This window comes from Nicotiana tomentosiformis, unplaced genomic scaffold, assembly GCF_000390325.3.
Source record: "Nicotiana tomentosiformis unplaced genomic scaffold, ASM39032v3 Un00008, whole genome shotgun sequence".
Lineage (NCBI taxonomy): Eukaryota > Viridiplantae > Streptophyta > Magnoliopsida > Solanales > Solanaceae > Nicotiana > Nicotiana tomentosiformis.
Window position 1 is genome coordinate 437,148 of NW_027174567.1, and position 18,607 is coordinate 455,754.

General features: G+C 39.7%; 1 protein-coding gene across 2 annotated transcripts; it reads right to left on the reverse strand.

Moving 5' to 3' along the window:
• Nucleotides 1-1,831: 1,831 nt before the first annotated feature.
• On the reverse strand, nucleotides 1,832-17,936 carry LOC104106413 (transcription termination factor MTERF2, chloroplastic). Of its 2 annotated transcripts, XM_009614954.4 has the most exons (7): nucleotides 16,977-17,933; nucleotides 16,210-16,347; nucleotides 15,538-15,783; nucleotides 14,870-14,983; nucleotides 14,274-14,456; nucleotides 6,511-6,728; nucleotides 1,832-2,496 (listed from the first exon to the last, which is right to left on the reverse strand). In XM_009614954.4, exons 1-7 carry the CDS (start codon nucleotides 17,577-17,579, stop codon nucleotides 2,172-2,174), a joined length of 1,827 nt encoding a protein of 608 aa, XP_009613249.1. In that variant the 5' UTR covers nucleotides 17,580-17,933; the 3' UTR covers nucleotides 1,832-2,171. The 2 variants fall into 2 exon arrangements, with proteins under 2 accessions (XP_009613249.1, XP_070048508.1); XM_070192407.1 differs by lacking the exon at nucleotides 14,274-14,456 and having other exon boundaries at nucleotides 16,977-17,936.
• Between the last annotated feature and the right edge of the window lie 671 nt (nucleotides 17,937-18,607).

Sequence of the window (18,607 nt, forward strand, 5' to 3'; positions counted from 1 at the left end):
ACGATCTTCTACAATAAATTGTATGGTTTATACAGTATAGGCCTTCAGTGAAAAAGTTAAGGGTCTAATGTAGAAACTGGCAGGAAAAGTTTGGAGGACTATACTATAGTTAATTCCTACAGGAGCAGATTGATAAATTCATCTGATAGAACCTAACAGTTCTTAAATATTACTCCTCCCTCTCAATTAAAGTGAAAGTGATCAAATTCCAAGAGTCGAACATATTATATTTTGACTGTAATTATTTCATAAGCCTTTAAAATATTTTAAATTATTAATTATTGTAACTTACAGTATTTTTTACGAGTTTCTAAATATGTAAATTTTATTTCAAATAATAAAAAAAAACTACGTTACGTTACAAATTTCAAATATCAGTTCTTTGAATTAATTGAATGTAATTCTCAAGTTTTAAATAAAGAATACATAAATGAAATACATAAACGGCCCCTCGACCCCTTTAAATTGTCCCCAACAATCAGACTGTCACCTTAACTGAGTTCATTTTCAGTTAGACATTTTAAGTGGCTATTGAGTGTATCAAGTAAATACCGACCTAGTCAGCCAATCAAATAATGACACATGTAATTTTAAATAAAAAAAATTATCACATATAATTGAAAAAACAGGAAAAAACTAAAAACCAATTTCCCTTTTTTTACAAAAAGTTCACAGTCTTCCATGGAAAAGAACAGCTCATCCTCTTCCCCACCCCCATTTTAATTTTCGATTTTTCTCCATTTCTTCTCTCAATATTTTTCTTCTACATGTTCCCAACAAGAGCTTTGCTTTATCTTTAACATAAAGCCTAAAAATTTCCAGTAGGCTTCTCTCATTATTATTACATGTATTTTTCTCCAACTCTGATTTTTAATATAGTGGTTATTAGAAAGGAAATTTTGTCCAAAATTTTGAAGAAAAAGATGAATCAAATTCAAGATCTTGAGAAATAATTCTTAAACGACAACGGTAAACAAGTGTGCAAATCACTTGCAGGTGGCGGCGATGGAAATTGCTGAGACGACGGCGACGGTAGTGACGGCAGCGGCGGCAGCAGCCGGAGGACTGACTGGACGGAAAGAATAGGAAACGAAAAGAGAAACCCAATAGATCTTCAATATCTATTTTGTTTTCTTTGAATCTGTCTCATCTGGGTTTCTTCACCAATTAAGCAAAATATTCTCCAATTTCAATACAAATTGGAGGTTTAACAAATGGGCGGCATGATGAACTCGGACAAAAATCACTTGTTTTTCGCTGATTATTGCTAGTCAACCTTGGGCTTTGCTAAGGAAGGTTTGTTGGTTGTACTGAAATTTTTGGGGGAGAAGTGGAAATAATTTCGAAGAAAAAATAAATATGGTGTGGGCCCCACTTAAAAATAATTTAAACTGAAAATTAAAAAAAAACTGTAATAGAAGTCCTCACGCGCTCAATTTTAATTGAGACACAACTGAATTGCCGTGTCAGCGCGAGGTGTTTACAAGGCACGCTTAATAGCCACTTAAAGTGTCTAACTGAAAATGAATTCAGTTAAGGTGGTGCGACAACTTAAACAGGTTCTTTATGTATTTCGCCATTCAAAAATGAAAGAAATCATGTTGTACAAAGTATAAGAGCAAGAAAGGTGCTAACGTGTCAATGAAAAAATATTGTTGTCCCGCCATTAAAAAACTATGATCATGGGCCCTCAAAGTACAGTTGTGCCTGGATGTTTCAACGTGCACAGAAAGGCGGGCATCTTTGTGTAGTTGTTGATAACGTCCAAATAATAAGCATTGAGTACAATTCTCTTAAGCAAGCTAACCCTTGTAAATGTCACAAAAAACCCTTAATGTAAACAGGCTGACAGGCATGTTGACGGTGCCTGCTATTCCCTCTTATTAGAAGTAGGAAAACTCACTATCATGAACCCGTTTGTAAAAATTGTTTTGTAAAAACCATAGGGGACAACATTCCCAAAACAAAACAAAAAAAAAGGATTTCTTATACAACACGAACCCCAAACAACAGCTGCAGGCCTAGTGAGATTGAACTCCACAAGTGATGTGATCTGATATTATTCACAAGAAAAATCAACCGAGTAACCTGTGCACATGCACCACCAGCTATCTACACATTCGTGCATGTACTTAAATATTAAAACAACACTAGAAAAGTACCAATCAGAGCTAAACAGGGGGAACAAGCATATTCCTCTCTCCAAACTCTGCAGCAAATTCTTCATCATTTTTGCCCAACATACTTTTCAAGCTGCATTCCATGTTTCTGCCCCTGAGCACCCAAAATCTAGGTTTTATCTTCTTCTCTAACGAGTAGCTGAAATATCTCGGGTATTCAACTACATCACTTAATGGTTTTTCCATTGAGTTCATCAGAAATTCTAGCTTAGGCTTGAGAACTTTGTCTATGCTGTAGCCGAGCAATGGTGAAAACCTGCAGACCATTAGTGCTACTTCCCTCTTCGAAAGCCCAACATGCATCAAGTACGTCATTCTGCTCAAAATGAAAATCAGAAAAGCATCGTCACAACACAAGGTACTATTCTTGCACTAGGAATTTTGTTTGTGTGCTTAGCAAACCAGGCAAATCTGTAAAAGCCTATATTCTGTATGTTATCCAATAACTGTTTGTCTTTTATACGGACTGCAAAATGTAAAACTAGATTGAAATTGCAGCATCGCAAGATGCTGTTATCTACTTCATTTGTTCCAAATTGATAGTACTATTCTGCTCGTTGAGGGTAAACTTGACCCAGTGCAAATTTAATTTGAACTTGGAATAAGTTCTCTTTCTAAAATGAATTTAAAAATTCATATGGATCAATCAATCAACTACATCAAATTCCCAAACAAGTCGGGATCAGCAATATGAACTATAAAAGAATTTAATTATTCATAAACTACAAAAGTTACTTTAACTTGCCTTTTGAAACGCAAGGTTCATTGATGATATGGAACTTATTGATCTTCCTTTACATGGCGGACAGTTCACATGGTTCAGAGGGAATAATGACGAATCAGCATCGAGAATAGACAGATTTTTGGTATCAAGACAGTGGGATGATTCCTTCAAAGCCATCAAACAATGGGTGCTACCTAGGGTAGAGTCGGATCATTGTCCAATATTGGAGAATGAGAAAGAAAAAAGGGGTACTTTAAGTTTGAAAACATGTGGTTTGAACATGCTAATTTCCTGTCCACGGTGGAGAGTTGGTGGAATTCTTATGAGTTCCAAGGTAGACCAAATGTGGTTCTAGCAAAAAAACTCAGAAAGTTAAAAGATGATTTAAAGAAGTGGAACAAAGAAATTTTTGGTCACCTGGGGAGAAGAAAAGAACAGATTTTGCAACAATTGGACAGGAGGGGGCAAAGTGATAATCAGAATAGTAACTTAGAGGAAGAAGTTTCTGATAGAATAGCATTAACTAAGGAATTGCATGATATAGCCAAAGCAGAAGAGATACATTGGAAACAAAATTCCAGATTTCTATGGATCAAGCAGGGGGATAAAAACACTAGATTTTTTCACAAAATAGCAAATTCAAACAGGAGACATAATTGGATAGACAAGGTACAAATTGATGGGGAGTTCACCGAAGATAAGAATATGATTAAAAATCACATCCTTGAATTCTACAAATATCTTTTTTCAGAGAAGGAGAGCTGGAGACCCTCATGGACATGCCCTGAGCTTGCTACAATCAGTGACCAGGAGAAAGAATGGTTGGAGAGACCTTTTGATGAAGCTGAAGTAACAAGAGTTATTAATATGGTGGAAAGGGATAAGGCACCTGGTCCGGATGGTTTTAATATGTGTTTCTTCAAGAAATGTTAGTATATTGTGAAACAAGATGTTCTGAAGACATTTGAAGTGTTTTACAAGGAAGGAGAATTTGTAAAAAGCTTGAATTCAACCTTTATTGCTTTAATTCCAAAGAAGAAAGAAGCTGCCAACATTAAGGAATTCAGACCTATTAGTCTGATTGGGAGCATATACAAGTTGATAGCTAAAGTTCTCACTGAGAGAATGAAGCTTGTAATAAATAAACTGGTATCTGTAAATCAGAATGCTTTTTTGAAGGGTAGGCAAATAGCAGATGCATCACTTTTGGCAAATGAATGCATTGATTACTATTGGAAAAGGAAATTGTCTGGAGTGGTGTTTAAACTAGATTTGGAAAAGGCTTATGATCATGTCAGTTGGACTTGTATATTGAAGATTCTGGAGAAGATGAATTTTGGACGGAGATGGATTCAATGGATAAAATTGTGTTTCCACTGCTAAGTTCTCTATTCTTATCAATGGCAGTCCAATAGGGTATTTTAATTCCCAAAGAGGTTTGAGACAAGGGGACCCGATGTCTCCATATTTGTTCCTTTTAGTAATGGAGGTATTGAGTCAGATGATCAAAACTGCCGTGAGAAGCGGCTGGATAAAAGGCTTTAAAATGGAGGGTCAGTCAGGAAAATGTATAGAAGTCTCTCATAGCCTTTATGCTGATGATACATTGCTAATGTGTGGGGCGGAAAGAGAACAAGTGCTGCATTTGAGAGTGGTTTTGCTGGCTTTTGAAGCAGTAACGGGACTGAAAATCAACCTAGCCAAGAGTTCAATGTTTTCTTTGAATGCCGACAGTAATGTAAATATGCTGGCTGATATAGTGATATTATGGGCTGCAAAGTTGAAAAATTTCCTACCACCTATCTGGGACTGCCGTTAGGTGCATAAATTCAAAAACAAATCTGTATGGAATGGAGTCGCCGAGAAGTGTTTAAAGAAGTTGGCTCCTTGGAAGCAGCAGTACTTATCATTTGGGGGCAGATTGACGTTAGTAAATACTGTCCTTGATGGCATACCAACCTATCTAATGTCCCTGATTCCTATGCCAGTTAGTGTGGAGAAGAAAATTGATAAAATCAGAAGGCAATTCTTATGGGAAGGTAATGAAGAAAGGAGAAAAAATCATTTAGTAAGGTGGAGCGTAGTAAATACTGTCCTTGATGGCATACCAACCTATCTAATGTCTCTGATTCCTATGCCAGTTAGCGTGGAGAAGAAAATTGATAAAATCAGAAGGCAATTCTTATGGGAAGGTAATGAAGAAAGGAGAAAATATCATTTAGTAAGGTGGAGCGTAGTAACAAAACATAAGAAGGAAGGGGGGCTGGGAGTTAGAAATTTAAGAGCCCATAATCAGAGTTAGGTTTGTAAATGGCTATGGAGGTTAAATGACGGGAAAGATGCTCCCTGGAAAGAATTGATAGAGGTGAGATATGGGAAAGAAGGTTTTTGGGCACCTAAGGAAGTAAAGACTCCTTATGGAGTAGCTATTTGGAGACAAATTAGTAATCTCTGGGAGGAATTCTATAAGTATATTGGCTTGACGGTGGGAAACAGGAAAAAGATCAGATTTTGGAAAGATAATTGGGATGACTCTGGTTTGTTGAAAGACCAATTTCCCAACTTGTACAGATTGGCTTACAATCCGGATGTAGTCTTGGCTGATATATTTACCGATACAGGATGGAACTACCAGTTTAGAAGGAATCTCTTTGATAGAGAAATGCAAGAAGCTGATACATTTATACAGAAGATGCAATTAGTAGAATTACTGCCAGATAAAGAGGATGGTTTAACTGGAGAGCTAGTAAAAAAGGAATTTTTACTGTCAGTTCATTTTATAAAATCCTCAATGCTGGTCAGTCAATGCAAGCACAAAAGTGGCCTTGGAAAATAATCTGGAAGACTATAGTCCCAACGAAAGTGGCATGTCTTGGCTGGTTAGTGTCTCATGAAACATGTCCGACTCGTGAAAATCTGACGAGAAGGGGTTGGATTATGTGCAGTAGATGCTACTTGTGTGAAAAGGCTTGTGAAACCGTGGATCATATTTTTGTGCAGTGTGATTTTACTTGGCAGGTATGGACCATGTTCATGGCAAATTTCGGCATCCATTGGTCAATCCCTATGAAGTTCAGGAGTGTGTTGGAGTGCTGGGAATATGCATGTCCAGAACCATCCCTAAAGAAGACCTGGAGAGTTATTCCTCTTAGCATTGCTTGGACTATATGGAATGAAAGAAATAGAAGATGTTTTGATGGCAAAAAGGAGCAGCTGCAATCTGTTAAATACAATTGCTTCCACTATGTGTACTACTGGAGAGATGGAAATGTTGTACTGAATTTACATAACATGCTGGAGATGCTTGATTGCTTAGGGTTTTAATATTCTTCAGCTAGCTTTCTCTATGTAATTTCACAGTATCAGCTTGATACTGTTTTCTGTTTAATAAAACCTTCCATTATCAACCAAAAAAAAAAAAAATTGCCTTTTGAAACGCATGTAAGTATTCATATGGAGGACGAAATAGTTCTCTAAGATTATATTTTAACTCTTGGAAAATGACATAAATCAGCTATTTTCAGACAGTCAAGTTGTTACTTATGTTTTCACATATACCTGCATCTTGAACAACCTAATTATATACCAGAGAATATGATCTTTTACCTTGGAAGTAAAGCTCTGTGGACGTCACATACAAAAAGCTCAGGATATTTCCTGATAATCCTGGGAAGATGATGTCTGGAAACTCCAATACCCATTAGGAAGTTGAGTTTTCTCTTAAGAGTTTTCCCTATGCTCGATGCAAAAATTTCAGGACAGCGACCAAGTATCCTACCAATAACATCATCATCCAGACCTAGATCCCTTAAGAAGCACACTACCTGGAGATAAAGAATTATTATTCCCACGATAAACAGAAAATTATATAACAGGTGCTGAGATAATTATACTACTTGCATTCACTCAAAACAAAGTAAATTCTTCGGTAATCAGCAAAAGAAGATGCTCAAGCACCATAATAAACTTTTACTTTGATAGTTTTATCAAACTATTAACAAGCGATTTCACTCACTTTCTCCATGAAGCTGAAAGCATGCCAAAATCAAGATGTAGAGGAAGAGAATGCATATATCTGAAATACTCACTTATTTGAAATATCAAACTAGAACAAGCAATGCGTATAGCCAGGACAAAGGATTCAGTAAAGATTCATTTACAGCCATGTCATATAGATAAACTTTCAACCAATTGGTAAAAACCCAAGCAAAGAATCACCACATATCAAGATTAAAACATGCAACACCTGGTTTACCTGGATATCAGTAAATGCTTAACCTTCAAGAGATATTAGTTTTATCCCAAATCTTGTATGTGGAAATTAGCTTTTGTATGAGATTAGTAGAGAAGAATTGGGTGGTCTTCATAAAGAGTCATGATTTCATCTCTACCTTTTGTATCCCATCTTGTATGCGAGAACTTTCCTCATTAGTAGAATTAGTTATTTTATCAAAAAATCTGATAAAGGTTGGGTAGTCATATTCTCAAGTTGCCTCCAATTAAGGTGTGAGCTCGACTAATCAGTTACTACTAGAAGGTTACCTAAGTTCAGCTTCCACAGTGATGGTGCTGTTGTAATGAAGCTGCAATGGTCCTTGGGTAGTAATCTTTTACAATTTCAGGGTATTCTATAGGCATGGAAAGATTACTATATCCTTTTCTTCTTCTTAGAAATAAACATATTTTACGGAAACGCTTTTGTTTCAAAAGAAATATTTTAGTGACATAAAGTGGGGATACCACAAAGACAAATACCCCTATAATCTAAAGATCCCCTGTATAAAGACCCGTCAATCATCAATGAAATAGGTAAACATATTTTATTAAAATGCTTTTGTTTCAAAAGTGGGATTCGTCTCGTGTAATTAGTTGACTCTCTCTCTCTCTCTCTCTCTCTCTCTCTCTCTCTCTCTCTCTCTCTACCGCTAACGGTCGCTCCTCCTTCGACTCTTCAACTCTTCTTCACCGCTGCACCTCACCGTCGGCACCGGCGAGCACAGGTAAGATCCCCTCCTTCTCTTTCTTTCCCCTTCTTTCTACCTTTCTCTTTCTTTTCTTTCTCTCTCTCCTCCCTTTCTCTCTTTCCCGTTCTGTTCTTCCCCCCTTGCTGGCCGCCGGTTCCTCTGCTCCCCTCTCTTCTCTATTTCTCTCTCTCTCCCTCGCTCTCTGCATGTGTGTGTGAGAGTTAACAGCGGCGGAGTCTCGGCGAACTTTGACAATTTTCCGGCGGAGATCCAGCCACGCGCCGGCGCGTGTGCTGTTCGGACAGTTTTCCAGCGTGTGGGTTTCCCTCCGGTGGTTGCAGCTTCAGAGCGACCTGAACAGCCTCTCTTTCAGTCAGTTTCGAAGCGGAACAGTCCCTCCGGCCAATCGGGTTCGTTTACCGTCCAGTTGGGTCGTTTTTCACTTCCTCCTCTAGGTGTGGCTGCAGCGTCTTGGCACCCCCGTCTTCAATCCAGGTTTTATCCTTCCGGCTTTAGTATTTGCTGTTTTGTTTGTGCATACTTGCTTGCCTGATCGTTATTATCGATTCTTGTAGTCTACCCGATTTGCCTACCTCTGCTGTCACCTTTATATTAGTTGTAGTTATAGCATAGGCAATCCCTTATCTGTACCTTGCCTTTGCTTTTGTCTGGCTGATTTACCTGTTTGACCTCTAGTTATAGCGCAAGACTTTCTTACGTGTACTTGTATTAGTGCCTTTGAGTATTAGACTATCCTTGTGTTTTGGTCTATTTACTTTATTTCTACTCTCTGCCTATTTTAGTTTATTTCTACTTGCATATGGTGTTCATTGACCTAGAAAAAACCTACGACAAAGTCCCACGGGAGGTTCTATGGAGATGTTTGGAGGTTAGCAGAGTTCACGCAGCATACGTTAGAGTGATATGTACGACGAAGCTAAGACTAGGGTGAGGACTGTAGGAGGAGACTCGGATTATTTCTCGGTGATGATGGGGTTGCATCAGGGATCAGCTCTTAGCTCATTTTTATTTGTTCTTGCGATGGATGTGATGACGCGACACATCCAAGGGGAGGTGCCATGGTGTATGTTATTTGCAGATGACATAGTACTAGTGCTGATTGACGAGACGTGTTGCGGGGTTAACGCTAGGTGGGAGGTGTGGAGACGGACCCTGGAGTCTAAAGGTTTCAAGTTGAGTAAGATGAAAACTGAATACTTGGAGTGCAAGATCAGTGTTGCGATGCAAGAAACATTAGTGGACGTGAAGCTTGATACACAAGTCATTCCCAGGAGAGATATTTAATATCTTGGGTCTGTAATACAAGGTAACAGGGAGATTGACGAGGACGTTACTCATCGTAGCGGAGCGGGATGGACGAAATGGAGGCTCGCATCTGGAGTTTTGTGTGATAGGAATACACCACCAAGACTCAAGGGCAAGTTCTACTGGGTGATAGTTAGACCGACTATGTTGTATGGAGCCGAGTGTTGGTCAGTCAAAAAGTCTCATGTTCAGAAGATGAAAGTAGCAGAAATGAGGATGTTGAGATGGATGTGTGGGTATACTAGGAAAGATAAGATTAGGAATGAAGTTATTAGGGACAAGGTGGGGGTGGCTCCTGTGGAAGACAAGTTACGGCAATCGTGGCTAAGATAGTTCGAGCATGTGAAGAGGAAAGACACGTATGCCCCGGCTAGGAGGTATGAGAGGTTAAGAAGGGTAGAGGGAGGTCAAAGAAGTATTGGGGAAAGGTGATTAGGCAGGACATGACACTACTTTAGCTTACCGAGGATATGACCCTCGACAGGAAGGTGTGAAGGTCGAGAATTAGGGTTGCGGGTTGACATGTAGTCGAAAGTTTCTCCTAGTGTCACCAGCAGTATTAGTACTAGTCTTATATTTTCCTATTCCTAGTTCCTTGTTATTACACGGTGTGTCATTCTTACCGGTAGTATTGGCACTATTCTTGTATTTTCGTATTCCTAGATCTTTGTTATTACATATTGTGTCATTTGCTTCTGTTGTCCTATTACTTTGTTGATGTTATTGTTTGTTTATTGCTCCCTTTTCTATTCTTAAGCTGAGGGTCTACCGGAAACAGCCTCTCTACCTACATAAGGTAGGGTAAGGTCTGCGCACACACTACCCATCTCAGACCCTACTTGTGGGATTTCATTAGGGTTGTTGTTGTCTACTCTTTGCCTTGCCTTTGCTTTGTCGGACCGATTTACTTGCTTGACCTCAAGTTATAGCGAAACACTTTCTTACTTGTACTTGTAGTAGTGCCTTTGAGTTTTAGATATCCTTGTGTTTTAGTCTATTTTAGATTATTTCCACCATCTGCTTGTATTGTGGTAGTGCTAGCTTAGCAGTTCTTGGATTATAGTGGTTGTGGGAAGTAATGGTAGAGTAAGGTCTTGTCCTTGGGCAGGCCGGGGGGCAAGGGTGGTAAGGGAGCCTCTAGGCTGAGGGTAGGGTTCTGGAACATAGGGACATTAACGGGGAAATCTATAGAGTTAGTGAAGATTCGCCAGAAGAGGAAGATCAATGTAGCTTGTGTTCGGGAGACTAGGTGGGTGGGATCTAAGGCACGAGATGTTGATGGGTTTATATTATGGTATTCAAGAAGCGTGAGGGGCAAGTACATGGTAGGTATTTTGGTTGATAAAGATCTCAGAGAGCAAGTGGTAGAGGTTAAGAGAGTGAATGACATGATGATGACTACTAAGCTTGTTGTTAGAGGGCTTACTGTTAACGTTGTTAGTGCCTACGAACCTCAAGCAGGCTTGGACGAGGAGACCAAGAGTCACTTTTGGGAGGACCTTGACGAGGTTGTGTGTGGCATCCCGCACACTGAGAAGCTGCTCATATGAGAAGATTTCAATTGCCACATCGAGATGGCAGCTAAGGGATATGACGACGTGCATGGCGACTTCGATTTCGGGGATAAAAACGAAGGAGGAACTTCGATGTTGGATTTCACTAAAGCGTTTGATTTGGGGATAGCAAACTCGAGTTTTCAGAAGAAGAAGGAAGTGGTCACCGTCCAGAGTACAGTGGCCAAGACCCAAATTAATTACCTACTCTTCAGGAAGTGTGAAGGTTTATGCACAGATTGCAAGGTTATCCCGAGCGAGAATAACATAGGCTCTTAGTTATGGACTTAGAGATCAAAAGCAAGAGGGAAGAAGAGCGCGGCGTATGGTCAACCTTGACTAAGGTCAAAGCTCAGGAGTTGGGGGAGAAGTTGCTGGCAATGGGGGCCCGGATGAGTAGTGGGGATACGAGTGGTATGTGGTCCACGACGGCGAGCTGCATTCGGGAAGATGCTAAAGAGGTGTCAGGGGTCTCAAAGGGCTACTTAGGAAGTCATAAAGGGGACTGGTGGTGAAATGGAGAGGTCCAAGGTAAGGTGAAAGTCAAGAAAGCAGTGTACGTGAAACTGATGGAGAGCAACGACGAGGAGGAGAAGAGGACTAATAGGGAGGGGTATAAGAAGGCGAAGAAGGAGGCGAAGTTAGCGGTTATAGCGGCAAAGACTGCAGCGTTCGAACTTTTGTATGAAGAACTGGGGATCAAAGGCAGGGATAGAAAGCTGTAAAGGCTTGCCAAGGTGAGAGAGGAAGACCAGCGACTTGGACCAAGTGAAGTGCATCAAAGATGAGGACGACAAAGTATTGGTGGCAGAGGCACTTATTAGAAGAAGATGGCAGACTTATTTCATAAACTCTTGAACGAAGAGGGATAGGAACATTGTGCTAGGCGAGTTGGAGCACTCCGAGAGTCGCCGTGATTTTGGGTATTGTAGGCGTATTAAGGTTGAGGAGGTTGAGGGGGCTATGCGCAATATGAGCAGGGATAGAGCGACCGGGCCAGACGAAATCCCCGTGAAGTTTGGAAATACGCGGATAGGGAAGGCTTGGAGTGGCTCACTAGGTTGTTTAATGTCATTTTTGGGACAAAGAAGATGCCTGGGGAGTGTAGGTGGAGTACGATGATTCCGTTGTACAAGAACAAGGGTGACATCCGAAACTGTAACAACTATAGGGGTATTAAGCTGTTAAGCCATACCATGAAAGTTTGGGGAAATATGGTGGAAGCAAGGGTGAGGAAGAGTGTCTATTTTCGAGAACCAGTTTCGATTTATGCCGGGGCGTTCGACTACGGAAGCCATTCACCTCATTAGGAGATAGATGAAGCGGGACCTACATACGATGTTCATTGACCTAGAAAAAGCATATGATAGAGTCCCGAGGGAGGTCCTATGGAGGTGTTTGGAGGCTAAAGGTGTTTCGATAGCATACACTAGAGTGATTAAAGACATATATGATGGAGCTAAGACCAGGGTTAGGACGGTAAGCGAGGACTCAGAACGCTTCCCAGTTGTGATGGGGTTACACCAAGGATCAGCGCTTAGCCCTTTTTTATCTGCCCTGGCGATGGACGTTTGGACACGTCACATTCAAGGGGAAGGTGTCGTGGTGCATGTCATTTGTTGATGACATAGTACTGATTGAGGAGACGCGAGGTAATGTTAATGCGAGACTGGAGGTTTGGAGACACCTTGGAGCCAAAAGGTTTCACGTTAAGCAGAACCAAAATGGAGTACTTGGAGTGCAAGTTCAACGGCGTGTCTCAAGAAGCGGATGTGGATGTGAGGCTTGATTGACAAGTCATCTCGACGAGAGCGAGTTTCAAGTACCTTGGGTCAGTAATCCAAGATAATGGGGAAATTGATGATGATGTCATACATCGTAGCAGGATGGATGAAATGGAGGCTCGCATCCGGTGTTTTGTGCGACAAAAATGTACAACCAAGACTTAAAGGTAAGTATTATAGAGTGATGGTTAGACCGACTATGTTATATGGGGCAGAGTGTTGGGCAATCAAGAAATCCCATGTCCAGAAAATGAAAGTGGCAAAAATAAGAATGCTGAGATGGATGTATAGGCATACCAGAAGAGATAAGATCAGGAATTAAGTTATTCGGGACAAGTGAGAGTGCCCCTCGTGGAGGATAAGATGCGGGAAGTGAGGTTAAGATGGTTCGGGCATGTGAAGCGCAAGGATACAACTGCCCTAGTGAAAAGATGTGAGAGGTTAGCCCTGGAGGATAGGAGGCGAGGAAGAGGTAGACCGAAGAGGTATTGGGCGGAGGTGATTAGGCAGGATATGGCGCAGCTTCAGCTTACCGAGGACATAACCTTTAATAGGAGGGTGTGGAGGTCGAGGATTAAGGTAGAAGTATAGTTGGTAGTGGAGCTTATTTCTTTCCCATACCTGTAGTATTAATATTGCTCTTGTATTTTCTTGTGCTTCGTTCTCTTTTATTACCTGGTATTTCGGTTTCTCATTCTTATTCCTACTCTTGTTCCTTTCGCTTCGGTTGGTCTATGATCGTGTTACTATCTATTAGCTTGTTGTTATTGCTATTAGTTCTGTCTCATTTTCCTTGAGCCGAGGGTCTATCGGAAACAGTCTTTCTACCCTCACAAGGTAGGGGTAAGGTCTGCGTACACTCTAACCTCCCCAGACCCCACTTGTGGGATTACACTGGTTTGTTGTTGTTGCTGCTGCTTTTGTTTCAAAAGAAATATATTTTGCTGACATAAAGTGGGATACCTTAAAGACAAGCAATACCCCAAGAATCTAAAGTTCCCCTGTATAGAGAGCCTTTAATCATCTATATAAGTAGGGATATCTTTTCACTTCAGAAATAACAAAAAAGGAGCCCAAAAAAATTGATGAGAAACAACAAGGAGCAAATTAATGTGGCCTTTTTCCATATATGGAAAACTTTCTCATCTCCACATGTTTAAAGTAAAGACTAACTTACAGTCTACTACTGCAGAACCTAACAAATATGAAGTCAACTCCAAGATCAATATCACTTATGATGGAGCTTCAATCAGGAATGTGATGCTTTTAAAACCAAATAATTGTGCTATCATCTTTTTTTTTTTGGATCACCGAGAAATCTGTCTGGGGCCAACCCTTAAGATCAACCATAGCCTTCGAAACTTGGGGACAATGGACCTGGCCCTCTACCCTTCTCCACTTAAATACTAGGCTTAGTTCGCATGGGGCAGGGCTAACCTGTGACCTAAGTCAGAGGTCCCTCAACCTTTACCACTTGAACTAAGCTATGTGGGCCAAACTGTTTAATCATCTATTATTCAATACAAGATTTGTGAAGATTATTTTTGAAAGGGAAAAGAAGTCTTCACAAATCTTGTATTGTGAAGATTTACTAAAATGAAGATGCTGATGAGGTTGTACAACTACCGTCGCCAAATAATTCGAAAATATCATGTTAAAGCTCCCATGTCAATCAGCACAATCTTGCATACATTTGTACTATTAGTAATTTGTTAGGCAAACACCATCATCTTGACTCTCACCTGATGGAATTCCTGAGGCTTCTGCAGTAGTAGCTGTGGACTTGTAGCAATCACTTTACCCAACTTCTGGTTTCTAATGCCAAAGTTACGGAACTGTTCCACCACCAATTTCAGATTGTTAACTGACAATCCCAAAAGGAGCGGGCAGCTTTTGATTGCCTGAGCTACACTAGTTTTTGGCACCTGCCCAAAACAAAAAATAGCAAAGTGACAACTATATTACGCTTTAACTTACTGGCATATAGTGATGCAGCAGGAGCAGCCCAAAATAGGGTCAAACCTGCTACTTGGCTGAAAATGTGGGTCGCAAAACTGATATGCAGTCTATATATAGTGGTCTTTCACTTATAAACACAGGGTCCGATCTGGAAATTGTGGGTTCTATCAAACCCACTGCTCGTACCATGATCCGCCACTGAATTAGAGACCACAGCTCTAGGCAATTAAATGCAGAGATACAAGGGACTCCTAGAATATTGCAATGACTTTACACATAAAACCCACTAGAATCAACCAGAGACAATTCATAGCAAAAACTAAGTGCTCAAATGAGAAACTTGGCATCATGTGCAAAATAGTATAATCAGGATTAATACCTTTTCATCATCAAAGAAAATCAGGATGTCCTCGTAGTTTTGCAGAATGCTCTTTGAAAGAATCCACGGATATTTCAGCAACATCTGCCCAAAATCTTTGCCCTCCGTACCATCCTAGAAATGAATAGACAACAATCACACCAGCCTAGAAATGAATGCTCCTAGATTGTCCAACTTATTCACATGTAAACAAATGGACTTAGAAAGTATGTAAATTACTTATCAAAAAAAGGAGAGAGAGAGAGAGAGAGAGAGAGAGAGAGAGAGAGAGTATGCAAATTATTTCAGTCCTACAGTAACATTTCTACTAAACTCTAAGACTATGATTCAGTTCTCCTCAGCAGAGTTATGTTCATGTTTGCCCATATCAGTTCAGGCTGAAAACTGTCCCAAAATAACTGGGCAAATTGATAATATTCTTTCAAAATCATCTACAAGTACATCCTTACCAACACGCTTCGGTGCAGAACTTCCACAGAGAGCGAGAGAGAGAGAGAGAGAGAGAGATCTAAATGACCTTTGTCTGTCATACTAGTAATATTAAGAGCAGTCCATCGAACATATTACAATCACATTTATGTGATAACTGAGTCATCAAACTTGCACGTGTTGGAGCAATGTACAGAAGGAAAACTATTAAGATCAAATATTAATGAATAAGCTGATACCTTAAGGATTGCCTGCAATCTTGGTCTAACATCCTTTTCAATGTCATAGAAAATAATAGGCGGAAACAAAAGGAAAATTTGTCTCTTACATCCTTCCGCCACTCCAATATCATCAAGAAATTCCATCAGACGCTTCATATGACTCTCCTTAGGTAGCAATAGAAGTCGTGGAAATGATTCAATAAGATGTCGGAAAGATGCATCTTGAGAACCTAACAAATGCAAACCTCCGCGCCTTGCTTGAATCTAAAAAACAAGTACAATACCATTATGCAGTTTCTAGCAGGAAGTATTATTCTGACTCGTTTTAGTTGACTTAAATGACTATGGTGGAGAGTGAGAGAATGATTAAATGTTAGAGTAATATGTTAAGATTAGTTGGAACTTGGTGAATTGTAGAGAAGCAGTCATATAAAGGGGCTACGATTATATAAAGTAGTGGTTGACCATAAGTAACTTCAAGGACCTGCAGATGAGAAACTTTGCGATTTAGGAAAAATAGTCATTAAAAGGGAGAATATGAGGGATGATATAGATGTAATAGATTTTAGCGCCACAAACTTTACGGTAGGTGCAGCTCAATAAAGTGAACAGAAATCAGTACCACAAATGTCAGGACAGGCACAGTAAAATAAGCTTCATCAATCATCCTGATTCAAAGAGGCAACTGACCTTCTCAAAAAATGACAAGGTCTGCTGGACATCCTCATCAATACTGATGGACAGGTGCAGCATCATTTGCCGGGCATTTCTAGCAATAAGTCCTCCATCATCACTGTTTGCGAAGAATATTTCCTTCACATACTTAACCTGTGAGCAAGCGGAAGAGGGATCAGGACAGGTAAGAAAGAACTAAAAAAGGGTCCAAACGTCTTATCTGAAGAAAGAGACGAATTTATGCCCACTCGCGAGCCTTTTTAACTGACTTAACCATGGCTTGAATGGAACTTATAAAGGCAATTTAAATATTTTCATCAATAACTACATGCCTTAGCAATTTTTGAAAGCATTCCATCGAGTATATCACTTTCTTATCTATCCAAACAAAATCAAGAGTTTTCATTCTCCTGTGATATGGTCAATGTACAGAGATGACCATGATCCATGATTTTCCCACTGAGCTCAAGAGATTGTCATAGAATGACACAACACTAGGAAAGATGAATAGCATATCAACTTTTGACATTATTAAAAAGGCTTCTGCTAATTAATATTACATGTACTATTCCGATTAAACAAAAGAAAAACAGGAAAGAGCAGTGCAGGATAGTAAGGAAAACAAAATAAAGTGAGCTAAAATGGAAATTCGCACCAAGCAACTGTCAACCAAGATTTTGAATTCTTTTTTTTAAATGAAGAAAGAAAAACAAAGCACCTCCATCATAGAAATAAACCAATAATTCCACATATATGCACTCTACAGTAGTTGTATTACTAACCTTATTGATAAGGATAGGTAGAGAATTAGAGGAAAGATAGCGAGCTAAGTGGGTCGCCGAAGAGAGAGTGAGGCCAATGCTCTCCAAGAAGGGAAGCATGCCCTTATCACCTTTTTGCTTTGCCATCATGTAGACCTTCCTCTTGAAAGATGACAGTGGGCGTGTAAAATATGGTTTTTCTTCATCAACGTTAGCAGTGCTCCAGGAATTCCATAAGGAAAACTCATCAAGGTCACGCACGCTATCTACCAACATGCTAACGTACTTAGGTGAGTTGAGGGCTATTTCCACGGACTCCTCCTTAGAAACGCCAAGTTCTTCAAGATAATAGCTGACTGCCTCCCTAGCTTCAGCGACTCCTCCTCCTTCACATTCTTCCCCGTCTTCTGTTCCGTTACCGTTAGAAGAGGAAGACCTAGCAGCTGCCAGCGGTACAAGTGCTGGCGCAAAACTCAACTTGCGGCAGTGGAGATGACAGACTTGCTCTGGGCGTATAATAAATTTAGAATAGAAGAAATAGGTATTGCAATGGCAAGGGAAAGGGTGAGAATTTGAGTTGGGAACGGCGAACGCCAAATAATTTCCAAGGCAATTTGAAGGCATTTTTAGTGGAAGACAGGCGCAACTCGCATCCTAATTTGTAAACCCTTCCGACAAAATTCCTCCTTGCACTCGTCTTATCATTGTCTCGACCCTCCAGGAGTAAAACTCTCGTTTGTAAAGCAGCTCCTCGCCCCAATTCTCTGTTTTTCTTTCTTTCATTTGCGATGTGTTTAAGAGAATCCAAGAAATGGGATAAAGCAATTTTCTCTTTCAAGAAAGGTAAAAGGTCCAAATTTACCTTTGCCGAAATGGTTTAACTTTGTCCTCTGTTAATAATTAGATTAGAATCAAATACAAAGAGAATAAGAAAATAGAAATAAAAAGAATGAAATTTCTTTACTACCATGGAAGAAATTTTCTAGTGGGTTTTTTTGTTGTTGTCGTCGTCTATAAGAGGGAGGGAGGGGAGCCTACTAAAAAGGGGAGATGGGTTAAATTTTTCCCACGTGGGCCATAAGGGTGTATATATATATATATATATATATATGCTAGTTTTATAATAGTTGATATCAACTATTAATGGAGGGCAAAGTTAAATAATTTTGCATAGTTCAGATGTAAGTTTGGACCTTTTCCCTTAAGAAATTATAAGTAGTTTTCAATTGTTTAACCAAGCCAAATCAACCTTTAACCCATTTGAATTTATTTTATGATTTTATAAATTAATACCATTCTCTTTTTTATCCTCTTTTTCGTAAAAATATGCCAATTAAAGTAAGGAGTTTCTCCGGACAGCAAAGGGTTGAGTCAACTTTTTAGTCAAATGAGCATCTTTCCCATCTTTTCTTGAGGCTGTTCCTAAACTAACCGACCTTACAAAATAATATTGGAACTTTTAATTAATGACATAGCATCATAATTGGTCCAAAGTGTTGATGGTTGAACATTTACCTTCTAACTCGTGTCTCGACTTCTCTCCTTAACTGGTGTAATGTTCTTTCGATAAAAATAAATTTGGGCCATCACTAACCAAAAGTTTTAGCTCACAACAAAAGAAAAAAGGAGAAGATAGATCAAGTTAGTAGTAA

Coding starts and splice junctions, on each gene's coding strand:
- LOC104106413 (XM_009614954.4), bottom strand. CDS start 17,579: ATGCCTTCAAATTGCCTTGGAAATTATTTGGCGTTCGCCGTTCCCAAC. Junction 15,784..16,209: donor CCTTGTCATTTTTTGAGAAG/GTCAGTTGCCTC, acceptor CTTGTTTTTTAG/ATTCAAGCAAGGCGCGGAGG. Junction 6,729..14,273: donor AGCCTCAGGAATTCCATCAG/GTGAGAGTCAAG, acceptor CTTTATCTCCAG/GTAGTGTGCTTCTTAAGGGA.